This window comes from Chiloscyllium plagiosum, chromosome 3 (assembly GCF_004010195.1).
Source record: "Chiloscyllium plagiosum isolate BGI_BamShark_2017 chromosome 3, ASM401019v2, whole genome shotgun sequence".
Classification (NCBI taxonomy): Eukaryota; Metazoa; Chordata; class Chondrichthyes; order Orectolobiformes; family Hemiscylliidae; genus Chiloscyllium; species Chiloscyllium plagiosum.
This window is the reverse complement of record NC_057712.1, coordinates 131,012,878-131,027,496: the sequence shown is the minus strand read 5'-3', so window position 1 is coordinate 131,027,496 and position 14,619 is coordinate 131,012,878. Positions and strand designations below refer to the sequence as shown.

At 39.7% G+C, this 14,619-nt stretch overlaps 1 protein-coding gene across 1 annotated transcript in view; it reads right to left on the bottom strand.

Annotated features, from left to right (window-relative positions):
- ptk7b (protein tyrosine kinase 7b) overlaps positions 1 to 14,619 on the bottom strand; it is a gene marked incomplete at its 5' end in the record, with an annotated part of 122,682 nt that overhangs the window by 7,765 nt on the left and 100,298 nt on the right. Inside the window, 2 exons of the mRNA XM_043687347.1 lie at positions 6,589 to 6,767; positions 11,225 to 11,376. Coding sequence (XP_043543282.1) covers positions 6,589 to 6,767; positions 11,225 to 11,376 — 331 coding nt within the window. The remainder of the gene's footprint in view (positions 1 to 6,588; positions 6,768 to 11,224; positions 11,377 to 14,619) is intronic.

Below are 14,619 nucleotides of genomic sequence, written 5' to 3'. Positions count from 1 at the left end.
TCACTTCTGTTCTCAACTGTACCAGTCTCAGATTGATCTCTTTCCTCACTATCTCCCTGGGTCCCACCCACCCCACCTTACTAATTTAAATCCTCCCAAGCAATTCGAGGAAATTTCCCTGCCAGTATATTAGTCCACTTCCAATTTAGGTGCAATCCGTCCTTCTTGTACAGGTCACTTCTACCCCAAAAGAGATTCCAATGATCCAAAAATGTGAATCCTTCTCCCATACACCAGCTCCTCAGCTATGCATTCATCTGCTCTATCCTCCTATTCCTGCCCTCACTTGCTCGTAGCACTGGGAGTAATCCAGATATTACAACCCTTGAGGACTTCCTTTTTAAATTTCTGCCTAACTCCCTGTAATCTCCCTTCAGAATCTCAACATTTTCCCTTTCTATATCGTTGGTTCCAATGTGGACAATGACCTCTTGCTGGCCCCTCTCTCCCGTGAGAACATTCTGCACCCTCTCTGAGGCATCCTTGATCCTGGCACCAGGGAAGTAACACACCATTCTGCTTTTTCGCAGCTGGCCACAGAAATGTCTGTCTGTACCTCAGACTATAGAATCCCCTGACACAATTGATTTCTTGGAACCCGACGTACCCTCGTTGCATTACAGCCAGTCTCAATACCAGAAACTTGGCTGTTCGTGTTACGTTCCCCTGAGAATCCGTCATCCCCTACATTTTCCAAAACAGCACACCTGTTTGAAATGGGTATATCCACAAAAGACTCCTGCCCTAGGTGCCGACCTCTCTTACCTTTCCTCAGATATGCAAACTCCACATAAACAGTCACCAGAGGATAGAATCAAACGTAGGTCCCTAACGCTATGAGGCAGCAGTGCTAACCACCGAGCCACCATGCGACTATTTACACAGAAACAATGTGTAAGGTTATGGCAAAAAGGCAAAGAATGGCATGATGCTCAAAGTGTTTTTAGTTTGTGGAACTTCCAATGCAGTCAAGCTTGTATTGAGGCTTTTATGTTGTCAGAAGTGAAAAAGTTTAGGCCAACAGAATTGTTGGAGGTTCATGCTTGTAGGCCAGAAAGGAATTATAAAACTGTCTCAACAGTTCAAGGAAAAGAAACAGGGAAGAGTCAATTCTGTGAGAAATTAAGGAGTTGAGATAGGAGTAATATTTCTCTGGAGTTGAGTATTTGTAAAATGATAGTTTTGGGAAATCAATTGGAACTTTGTTTTGCTGCTTCTGTTGAGATGTTTCCAATTGTTCTACATATAGCTTCATTTTCTTTTGCTTTTGTGTACTTCACTTCTGGTGTTAACGAACATTAGCAGTCTCGTGTGAATATGTTTCACGATCTAGCCACCCTGGTAACCAACTGAAAAATTAAAGACGTGAGGTAGGTTTCATTTGGATTGGACTTATCTAGCATTCGCAACAGCTGATCATAACTGTAGCCATGGTGACTGATAAAGAATAGAAAGCCACAGCACAGTAAGGTACGCATTAGTATTTGGATTTGCAAATATTAAGATTATTCATTTCAGGTTATAGCACTGTTTGATGTTTCACAGCACTGTTACTTCATCTGTCAGCCAGTATGATGCTGATTTGTTTGATTACAGATCTTACAAGGAATTATTCATGTTGACTGGATTCCCTTATTGAAGTTATTTGTGCATTATACTTGGTAACAGGTGATTTGTTTGATAAATGGCACTTTGCCCTGAATGCATGTTAAAAGCACATTCCAAATTTATGTACGTGTACAGTGAGCCATCTAGTGGTTGCACTAGTCACAAATGCAACTGACCTAATAACTCCTACATATCTTTTACCTTCATTTCTGAAAGAGGTTATCAACCTAAAAAGTTAACTGTTCCCTCCAGAGATGCTACCTGACCTGATGAGTATTTCATGCTTTTTTTTGTTTTAATTTCAGGAATGGGTTGACTCCTAAAAGTTGACACTAAACATGTTCAACTAGTACAGATGAATAAATGTAATAAGGTACTTAATAACAGTGACTACAGGTTGGGGAGTGAATAATTAAACAGCATGCTGTTCCAGTCAGACTGTATGTTGGATACTGTGTCCAGTACTAGTCACCAAGAAATAACAGATATGAAACAGAAGTGTAGAAAATTCTCAATCAAAACTTTAGAGCACAAGAGGTCCATGCAACACCACTGGGGAGAGGGTCTCAAATTCCACTATGACTATTGGTGAAATTTAAACTCAATTTATAAATTTGGATCAAAACAAAAAGTTGCTTGTTATAAAAAGATGTTATACAAACATCAGATTTACTTTTGGATTTTCAGGAAGCACATTTGTCACCACTCTCGTCACTATCACAACAGTGATAGGGCCCCCCTCATCCTCACCTACCATCCACAGAAATAGCTGCCATTCTGTGGCAGACACTACTTCCCTCCCCTCCTTTGTCAGCCTTCCGGAAGGAGCTTTCCCTCTGAGACCCGCCCCCCACCCCGGTCCACCCCTCCACTTCCAAAACACCTTCCCTTTCAATCACAGAAGGTTTAACACCTGCCTATTTGCTACCTCGCTCCTCACTATCCAAGGTCACAGACACGCCTTTCAGATGAAGCAATGTTTTACCTGCACTTCACTTAATCTACTCTGCGGTATTCACTATTCACAATATGGTGTACTAAGAACAGACTGAGCAACTATTTTGCAGAACACCTGCATTCTGCCCCCAAAAATGACCCTGTGTTTCCAGTCACCTACCACTTCAACACACCACCATATTCCCTGGCCAATATCTTTGTCCCAGATTTGCTCCAGTGCTCCAGAAAAGCTCAACACGAGCTGGAAGAACGGCAGCCCATTTTCTGCTTGGGAATCCTGCAGTCTTCTGGACTCAGAAGTGTGTAGGGGACACAATGGTTTCGTGGTATTATTACTGGAATGATAATCTAGCGATCCAGGTTCTGGGGACATAGGTCTAAATCCCGCCATGGCAGATGGGGAATTTGAATTCAATATAGGATCTGGAATTAAATGTCTAATGATAGCTACTAATCTATTACTGATTGTAGTAAAAACCCATCTGGTTCACTAATGTCCTTTAAGGAAAGAAACTGCTGACCTTACTCAGTCTGATCTACTTGTGACTCCAAACCCATAGTAATGTGGTTGACTCTTAAAACTCTTAACTTGCCCTCTGGGAAATTATGATGAGGAAGTGCCACTGCTGGACTGAGGTGGACTAAGTCAGAAGTCACAAAACACCAGGTTATAGTCCAACAGATTTATTTGGTGGAGGTGATGAAGTATCAGCACCCTAAAACCTTGTGATTTCAAATAAGCCTGTTGGACACTAACCTGGTGTCGTGTGACTTTGACTCTGGGCAATTAGGAATAGGCAATAGGCTGCCCTACCTGTGATGCCCTCAACCCGTGAATGAATTTTTTAAAAAATTGGCTTGAGTACCTTTTTCTATTTCCTTACCCCAAAGCTACTCAGCAGGTCCTGCCATCACATGGGCTTCTACCACAAACAACCCATTTTCAGCCACTAATGGTCCCAATTAGCAGCTATTTGTTCTCATGGGCTGACCGTTACTTTGTCTGCCCAACTGTTGTTCTGTCTCTCTGGGTTCCATTTCCACCTATCATTTACTCCTAACCCCTCCTCTGACCCAATCTTCAACATATATACCAACCTTTCCGAACTACGATCAGTTTTGAAGAAGAGTCACTGAATCCAAAACATTAACTCTGCTTTCTATTTACAGATGCTGCCAGAACTGCTGAGTTTCTGTTTTTATTTCTGTCATCCTTATCTGGTATGGCCTAGAGTCATTCAAAAGTGGTTGACCTTAAATAACCCCTGAAATAATCCAGCAAGCCATTCAGTTCAAAAACAATTACAGAAGTCTACATCCCAAGAAAAAATAAAAATGTTATTTACACAGTCATTGACCTGAAATATCAACTCTGCATCTCTTCCACATATGTTGCTGGACATGTTAAATATTTCATTATTATGTTTTATTGTATCCATCTTTTAGTATTCTTTCAGGGATGTGGGTATTACTGGCTGGGCCAGCATTCAATGCTCAACCCTAACTGGCCTTGAGAAAGTGGTGATGAGCTGCCTTCTTGAACTGCTACAGTTCCCATGGTGTAAGTACACTTTCAGTGCTGTTAGGAAGAGAGATCCAGAATTTTGACCCAGTGACAGTGAAGGAGCAATGATATACTTCCAAGTCAGGATGGTATGTGCTTTGGAAGGAATTTGCAGGTGGTCACGTTCTGCTTTTGTCCTTCTAGGTGATTGATGCTGTCAAAAGGGCCTGTGAGTTGGTGCAATGTGCACTGTAGATTACAAACACTGCTACCACAGTATTAGTGGTGGTGGGAGTCAGTGCTTAAGATGGTGGATTAGATGCCAATCAAGTTAGTTGCTTTGCCCTGGATGGTGTCAAGCTTCTTCAGTGACTTTTGTGACTACAGTATTTATGCGGTGGTCCAGTTAAGTTCTGGGTAATGGCATCTCTAGTATACTGATTTATTGGTGTAATTTCAAGGTCAATAGTTAGATTCTCTAATTTTGGACAGTCTTTATCTATCACTTGTAAGGTGTGACTATTATTTGCCACTTAATTAGACAAGGCCTGATTGTTGTCCAAGTCCTGCAGCATGTGGGCACAGATTGTTTCAATATCTGAGAAGTTGTTAGTGGAACATTGTTCACTGATGATTGCACAGTCCCATTTCTGACCTCATGATGGAGGGAAGATGATTGATGAAGCAGCTGAAGATTTCTGGGCCTAGGACACTACCCTGAGGTTCTCCAGCAGAAAAGTCCTGGCACTAAATTAAATGAATGAGCGCCCACAACCAAATCATCTTAATTTGTGGTAGGCATGACTCCAACCTGTGTAGAGCTTCCCCTTGAATTACCTTGAATTTTACCATGTCTCTGTTTTGCCACAATCAGTTAAATTCCATCTCAATGTAAAACATGAGCTTTCCTTTTTGCCTAACCTGCTCCATATGGTCCTTTCAATGGACTAGAGAGTCTCATCCTGATTCCTTGAGGGAGCATATTTGTTCTGAATCTTCATTTTTTTCTCCATTGTTCTGACTGATCTATTGTCAAATGGTTGTTTCCAGTCCACTTTTGCCAAATCACAATTTGGCTTCATAAAGTTGTCATTAATCCAATTGAAAATGTTATCTCTTGGTCCATCTTTGTCCTTTTCATTAATAGTTCCACCAAAATATAGGGGTTAGGCAAAGTAGGCTTAAGGCCAATCAGAACTACCATTGTATCTTGTCACATGGGGATATACTAAGGGGCTAGAAGTTAGAAAAACACCAGAGATGATGATTATAACTAGTGTCCCCAGGCTGAAACTGGAAAATTTTTAAGACCGATATCAGGCAATTCTATAACATGCAAAAAGAATGAGATCAACATGTAGAATAAACGTCTGTATAATAAATAGGCACGAAAACTGCAATGATTTAAAATAACAAATCAGATGTTAAAACAGTGTTGATATTAAGATATTCTTACATGAATACTCATGAAACTGAAAGGTTAGATTTTCTCAGATTTTATTAATCCACAGATTTCTAACCAAACACTCCTGGTCTGAAAGCAATTATATTTTCCTTCTGACCCCAGTTGGTTCTCCTCCAAAACTGCACTAGAACTCTTAAAATCTTCCAGTTTTCCCAAGTTAAAAATCAATCCTTCATTATTGCAAACCAAAAGCAAACTAATGTCTTCTGTCAGAAACTTCACAGCATAAACCATCACCCATTGACACTCCAAGAGTTTGCAATCACCTCCTATGCAAAGCATTTTAAATTTAATCATGGTTCCATAAGGACTCGCTGACCTTGTTTTTTTCCTTCCAATCCTTCACAGAAATAACCAACATCTACATGCCACTAGTTTGAAATCCAAACTCTGAAACTGATATACAAGATCACATTTCATCGCAATAGATAGTAATCAGATTATAGGATGGTGATGGCCAAGTGGTATTATAACTTTATTATTAATCCAGAAACTGCAGGTAATGGTCTGGGGACCTGGGTTTGAATCCCACCAAGGTAGATGGTAGAATTTGAATTCAATAAAAAAATTCTGGAGTTAAAGAGTCTAATGATCACCATGAATCCAATGTTGATTGTCAGAAAAACCAATCTGGTTCACTAATTTCCTTTAAGGAAGGAAACTAGCACCCCTACCTGGTCTGGCCTACAATATGACTCCAGACCCAGAACAATGTGGTTGACTCTTAACTGCACTCTGGGCAATTAGGGATGGGCAATAAATGCTGACCTAGCTACTGACGCCCTCATCCCATGCATGAATTATAAAAAAGATTTCTCTCTCCCAGCCATAATTGGCCTATTGATTTTCAGTTTCTTATGTTTAGTGCCAAATACAGATATTCTTAGATACATACACATGAAGTTTAAATTCAAGTTATACTTAATTTACACATGCCTCAAGTTAAATAGTCAATATGGATTCAAAACGTTTCTGATGTTCTAATTTAGTATCAGTTGCACTCAGGTTGTACTTGACTACAAAAGTACAGGAACAATAAAACCAACTTCAATACCTGTCAAGACTTCGTCATCGCTGAGTCTGAAAAATGGCAATTCCCCTTCGGAAAATACCTCCCACATCAGAACTCCAAAGGACCAAACATCTGATTTGGTGGAGAAGTCATCCTCAAATATAGCCTCAGCAGGCATCCAACGAAGTGGAATCCATGCTTGATGGAAATGGTAATACTCACTAGTGAATAAAAAGTAGAACATTAAAGCACGTTTTTTGATTTAAAAAACTTGCTGTTAGAAAGTTCCCATCAACCTCAAAGCACTTCATTTGTTGAACTTCTTAGCATTTAGTTATGTGGACAAGTAACACAATGAATTGGGAATATTTTATGAGGGACGAACATTATCCATGACAACACAGCTCTCCCCTCACAGTGGCACAGGACTGTTTATATCAATTGAAGTCCATGTCCAAATGCATTAAGACTTAGACAATACCCAGTTTTGGGCTGACAAATGGCAAGTAATATTTGCACCACACAAGTGCTAGGTAACTACCACAAGAGAATCTAATCATTGTCACTTGACATTCAATGGCATTACCATCACTAAATCTCCCACTACCAACATGCTACAGGTTACCATTAACCAGAAACTGAATGAGACTGGCTATTAAATAAAGTGGCTAAAACAGCAAGTCATACAATCATAAGCATGGAAATAGACCCTTTGGTCCAACTAGTCCCCACCATGTTTCCAAACCAAACTAATCCCACTTGCCTGCATTTGGCTCATAGCCTTCCAAATATTTCTTATTCATATAATGATCCAAATGTCTTTTAAATGTTGTAACTGTACCTGCATCCACCACTTTCTCTGCAAGTTCATTCCACACACGAACCACTCAGTGCGTAAAAACAATGTTGCACCTAATGTCCTTTTTAAATCTTTCTCCCCTCACCTTAAAGACATGCCCCCTAGTTTTGACCTCCCAACCTTAGGTTAAAAAATATCTCTTGCTCCTCACCTTATCTACGCCCCACACAATTTCATAAACTTCTAGAAGGTCACCGCTCAACCTCTTATGCTCCAGTGAAAAATGTCCCAGCCTATCTTTATAACTCAAACCTTCCAGTCCCAGCCACATCCTGGTAAATCTTTTCTGAATCCTCTCAAATTTTATAATATCTTTCCTATAGCAAGGCAACCAAAACCGTACACAGTACTCTTGAAGAAACCTCACTAAAATCCTGACTAATGTACCTCCTGATTCCCCTGTTCACCATCTACAAGGCACTAGTCAGAGTACTTCCCATTTGCGCGGATGAATGCAGCTCCAATGATACTCAAGGAGCTTGACAGCATCTGGGACAATACAGCCAGTTTGCTTGGTACTAGTTCACACCTTTAACATTGATCACTAAATCGTAGTAATTATTGTATCTACCATCCATAAAATGCATCAGAATAATTAACTTATAAGCTTCTTAAATAGCATCTTTCAAATCTAAAACCTCTTCTACCTAGAAAGAGGACATGCTCTCTCAGCCATTCACATCCTGATTTGGACCTACACTGGTGTTCCTTCATGGTTGCTGGGTCAAAATCCTGGAACTCCCTTCCTAACATCATGGTAACTCTCTACCCCAGAATGCTGAAGGTGTACCTGCACCAGAAGGACACAGTGATTTAAGATGGCAGCTCATCGCTGTCTTCTCGATGGAAAACAGGAATGGGCAATAAATAGAGGGCTAGCCAGCAACAAGTACATTCTGTGAATAAATGTTTAGAAATATTATATTCCAGATCCTAACCACACTCTAAATAATATGCTTTTCCTCCAGCAAAAGAAGTTCAGCAAACTGAACTGTAGTTTTGCATAAACAAGTTACGGATTTTTAAAAGGCCTCTCAGCTCATCAATGTCAATCCCTCTAACAAAACCTTTAATCCTGGCATCCAAAAGTAGCTAAATTTACAACATTCAAAATGAGCAATGCATCAAGAAAAAAAAAATCAATGTTTTGAACCACAAGTCCAAGGTGTAAAACCAGTCCACCCAGATGAAGCCTAAAATGGATTGAACAATATCTATCTCAAACAGAAGTTACAATATACCTTAACCAGCACATCCTAATACGGTTGGAATGCGAGCTACATAGAATATACCTGCTCTATTTACTGCTGCTTGGAAAGAAAGTATCAGTAATTGTAATAAATAGTTACATTTGAAAATGTAATTTTAAGAAGTTGAGAATTGTTTCAAAGTAGTATGAAATATGCGCATTGCCAAAGAATTAGTAGATGGAATTGCAAACCTACTACAGGGAACACATTCACAGCTTCTAGCATCATATTTTCTATCAGAAAGGTTTCCTCAGTAAGAGAAAAGCTGTTAAATTAATCACATGGCCATCACCTAAAAGGGCTGACAGAGGGTATCTGTGGTTTTTCCATTAGCGATGTGACATTATGATCAGTCTGCACATCAGAGTACCAGCACAATGTATTAATATTTTGTTTAAAAACATTACAACATAATTACAAATATAATAGACTTGTTGATTTTTTTTTCTTTATTCAACAATTAGAAAACATTGCGCCGGATCAAGTCTCAGAATAATTCTTTGTTGGTACCTAGAAAAGTGTGCATTGGTTTATATCAGTTGTCGTACTCAGCTCTGAGCATGAAGGTAGTGGGTTCAAGTCCCATATCCCATTCCAGCATATAATGTAGAACTGAGTTCAGTCTAGGTTATCAGAAATAGGTTTTTTCCCAATGTGACAGCAAAAATTGACTTATTTGTCTATTTAGAGCGATGTATAAGATCCCATGGCTCTACAGAGCAGACAGCAGCATAGCAAATGTCACTTGTAACCCATAGATCCATATTAATACACTGGGGATATGGATTTTCAATAAAATATGGAATTGAAAGCTAGATCAAGAAGCTGTCACTGCTAAAAAAAAATTCGTTCACTAATGTCCTTTAGGGAAGGTAACCTGAAATTGTTAAATGATCTGCCCTACCTGAGACTCCAGATCCAAAGCAAAGCAATGTGGATGACTTTTCTTTGTCTTATGGAATGGTGTAACAAGCCACTTAGTTTAACAGTAATTCAGTGTAGGCAAATGTAGGCCTTGCCAGTGATGTGCACATCCCATAAAGGAATGGAAGAAGAATAGAGAGTTCTCCTTATGTGATGACCAAAATTCTTCCCCTCAACCAACATAATACAAAAATTTAATTCATTCGCTTATTCATTTCTATTGCTATGCATGAGACAATTACAAAGCCTACAAAACAGATATCAATGTTCCAAAAACACGATCTTTTAACTGCATCCTGATATGAAGCATCCTAATGAAGCAACAAGATTTCTTGCTCGTAGTTGTTTTGTTCTTAGGTAGCATTGAAAGATTAGTAAAATGCGCCCATGTTAAATGGACAGAAGCTTGGAGGTGATGGTATTCTCACAAGATGACTCATGTTTAGCAGATGAAATTGCTTCCTCCACACTGCAAGAAATAGACAATTCAGCTCTGAGCCTGCTCCGCCATTTAACAGAGTCATGGCTGGTCTTACATTGGCCTCAACTTCATTTTGTTGCCCTGGTCTCTAACCCTTCAATCCATTACTAATTAAAAATCTTCTTAAATTTATTCAATGTCCCGGCAACTACCACAGTGAATTGCACAGATTAACGATTTTTGAGAGGTAATTTCTCTTCATCTCAGCTTTAAATCTGTTAGCCCTCAACTTAAAACTGTGACCTTTCATCTAGATTACCTCACGCAAGGAAACCTCGACTTTGTTAATTGGCTTTTTCACCTTCTATACCTCAATTAAATCTCCTCTCGTCCTTCTAAACTCCAAGGAGTAAATGCCTAAATCGATTTAATCTCTCTTCATAAGACACGCCCCTCATCTCTGGATTTAATCTAGTGAATGCCTCCAATAAAACAACATCAGTCCTCAAGTAAGGGAACCAAAAATGCTGGATCAATTTTCTGGAATTTCATTGAGGGAGTACGGTCACTACCGCAGAACTGTATACATTTACGACCACCTACTAATTCGTGAAGTAACTGGGGACACGCCAGTCTTGTTCCAAATTTTTAAGTTTGATTTATTTCCATGGTATGGATGATTGCCTTTTTTGGTTGCAATGAGAAACTGAAGCCATTTAATCGAGTTTAGGGATTTCAGCAACCAATTGGCTTACATCTGTGTAGCTGGACAGTCTAAATAACTCTATGATTAATTACTTAATGAAGGGAGGCGAATGGCCTAGTGGTATTAGTCCTATTATTAATCCAGAAAACCTAGTAGTGATCTGGGGACCCGGGTTTGAATCCTGTTGTGGCAAGTGATGGAATTTTGATTCAATTAAAAACCTGGAATTAACAGTCCTTCAGGGGAGAAAATTTGCCATCCTTTCCTAGTCTGGCCTACATGAGATTCCAATCCAACCGCAATAAGGTTGACTCTCAACTACCCTCTAGGCAATTAGGGACAGTAATAAATGCCAGCAATGTTCATATCCTATGAATATAAGAAAAAGGTGTGATCTAGGTGAGTTATGGGAATGCTGTAATTCTTGACTTTAATACTGGTAGAAGGATATTCTCATTGAAGCTGTTGTCACAGCTATAAACAAAAGTGCCATCACTGGGACAAGCTACTTCACTTACCTGTTGTAGACATCCTTGCGCAGCCCAAGTGCTGCTACTTTCACCTGTCTTTGGGCACTGATCAGGCAGTTCCGAGCAGCCAAATCCTTATGAACAAAGCGATGGTTTGACAGGTATTCCATTCCCAGAGCTACCTGTGTGCAAATACCCACCTAGGAAAGAAAATCATGAAATCACAAATTAGTTACGGCACAGTTCATTCAGCCCATCTTTTCCCATAACCCTGATTTTCTTTTCAGATAATAATCCAAATCTCATTTGAAAATTATGATTGAACCTGCCTCCTCTTCACTCACAGACAGTGCATTCCTTATCCTAATCACTTGCTGCATAAAAAAACCTTCACATTATCATTGTTAATTTTGCCAATCACCTTATACCTGTGCGCTCGTCATCTCAATCCTTCCAAGAATGGGAACAGCATCCCCCATAAATACTTAGTCCAAGCTCCTCAATTTTGAATACAACTATCAAATGCTTCTGATTTTTCTTCTTCTCCAAGAACAATTCCAATTTTCTCCAATTCTGTGAGGAGTATATCAGCCATGATCGAATGGGGGAGCAGACTCGATGGGCTGAATGGCCTAATTGTATTCCTAGGGGAGAAAGTGAGGACTGCAGATGCTGGAGATCAGAGCTGAAAATGTGTTGCTGGAAAAGCGCAGCAGGTCAGGCAGCATCCAAGGAACAGGAGAATCGATGTTTCGGGCATAAGCCCTTCTTCAGGTAATTGTATTCCTATGTCGTATGAATTTCCTCTGGCAGCCTGTTTCATATACACACCACCCAGTGTGTGAAAACATTGCCCTCAGGTCTCTCTTAAATCTTTTCCCCTCTCACCTTAAACCAATGCCCTCTAGTTTTAGACTCCTTGATCTTGAGTAACCTGCATTTGTCCAATTAACTATTAATTTTGCCCCAAATCATCATTTTTTAATGCTTCTCCATACTGGTTAAACTGACAGTATTTTTTTGCTGTGCTTTACATCCTTATTTGAGCAAGGGTGTAATTTCTGCAAATCTCCACTATTCTTTCACAGCCCTTGAATCCAAGTAAGATTGAAAATGATGGTCAGTTGTTCCACCACTACTTCTCCTGCTGAACACTCTCTGCTCATTCCTGAAGAAGGGCCTGTGCTCGAAACGTCGAATCTCCTGTTCCCTGGATGCTGCCTGACCTGCTGTGCTGTTCCAGCAATAAAGTTTCAACCACCACTACTTCCCTCAGTATCCTTGGATGCAGCTCATCTGGTCCTGGTGACTTATCAACTTCAAGTACAGTAACTCCATCTAATACCACCTCCTTCTCAATTTTAAGCATTGTTTTTCAAGTGTCTTAACTAAACCCCTTTCCATGGTCTGGACAGTGTTTCTTAGTGAAGACCAATTCAAAGTATTCATTTAATACTTTCAAACAAGCTCTGCGTCCATAAGTGAAATTTCCTTTTTGATCCAGAAGTGAGCCCTACAGAAAACAAACAACCTTGAACTACAAGATGCATTACCTCTTAGAATGTTGATTCCCTGATAGCTTTATGGGCAAAAGGACCATGTTATACAAGAGACCATGTTATATAAAATACCACATAGTTGATTTCAAGTTTTGCTGATTTAGTTATCTTAGCTGGTTTATCAGTGGAGGTTACAGTTGAGTTTCAGAATTTCTGAAGAGCTATCCGGTTATTTATGATAAAACGCAGGGAGTATTTAGATGGACGTTTGCAACCACATTCAAGTCCCAAAATTAAATATCACATGTACAGGTTTATCATTAAAAAAGGATCAATTCAAAGAAGCTCCAGTAAAAAGTGAATATAGACTCCAAGGAGCAGGTACTAAAATTGCAATTACTAAAATCAAACGTTTAGTCAAAGGAAATTGGAAGGAGGAGAGGGATGGAGTAGTTAGAGGCAAGAATTCTTGAACTAGAAACTAAACTAAGCAGGTACAGCTAACGCTGACAGGCAAAGGTAATGACAGAGGTAGGGTTGGAGACAGGGCTCATAAAACACTGGGTCAGAACAACAGGAAAATCAGGGAGGCGGGATGGCTTAGGGAAGTGGAAAGCCATAAATGGATCGAAACATGATGAACATTTTAATTCTGAGGCATTGGGACCAACATATGACAGCAGTGACAGGGAATGGGGAAGTGAGAATTGGTGTGGAATTAGATACAGATGACTGAATTATAGATTATTTGAAATGTATTGATTGTAGATGCAAAGAACAGGAAAGCATTGGTAAAGTCAAACCTTGCAGTGACAAGAGTATGAATTACATTTTCAGTAGCAAATGGACTGGGGTAGGAGTTCTAATTGGTGGGTTTCACAGAAATGCAAAGGCAGCAGATATATGAAGATAAAGCATTAATGCTTAGATTTTTCTTGAGCAATTGTGCAGGGGAAGAGAAGGAAAATCACTCCTGCACATGCTTTGCTACATTTGGAAACGTGAAGTAAAACATGCCAGTATGCGGCACTGAACTGTAGGGATGTTGGATGGTAGTAAACCATGTCAAAAACTTTACATTTCAAAGGGAATCATGAAGAAATCAACACATCATGGTTACTCTCGGAATATTGTTACTGATTTCAGTTAGATATTGTATATAATTTTACCGTTACTAAGATCACTTACAAAACATCTCAGCACATTTGCCTTTTCTTACCTAACTTTATAATTCCAATGCATGATCTCCCCTCCAAATGCTTGAAGTTATCCAAACCTTTTTTTGCCTGTGCCTTAGCTCGCCGCAAGGCTCGTTTCTGTATCATGTATGCACCACTGACCTATATTAACTGATTAGTCAAAAAATATCCTGATTTTAAAATTTTCATTCCTAAAATCCCTCAACAGTCCTAACACGCTCTACCTCTGTGTTATGAAGGTGTAGAGAGGTACTAAGCTTTGGCAAATAGAATTAAGGAAAAATCCAAAGGGGTTTTACAAATATATTAAGGACAAAAGGGTAACTAGGGAGAGAATAGGGCCCCTCAAAGATCAGCTAGGCGGCCTTTGTGTGGAGCCACAGAAAATGGGGGAGATACTAAATGAATATTTTGCATCAGTATTTACTGTGGAAAAAGATATGGAAGATATAGACTGTAGGGAAATAGTTGGTGACATCTTGCAAAATGACCAGATTACAGAGGAGGAAGTGCTGGATGTCTTGAAACGGTTAAAGGTGGATAAATCCCCAGGACCTGATCAGGTGTACTCTAGAACTCTGTGGGAAGCGAGAGAAGTGATTGCTGGGCCTCTTGCTAAGATATTTGTATCATCGATAGTCACAGGTGAGGTGCCGGAAGACTGGAGGTTGGCAAACGTGGTGCCACTGTTTAAGAAGGGCGGTAAAGACAAGCCAGGGAACTATAGACCGGTGAGCCTGACCTC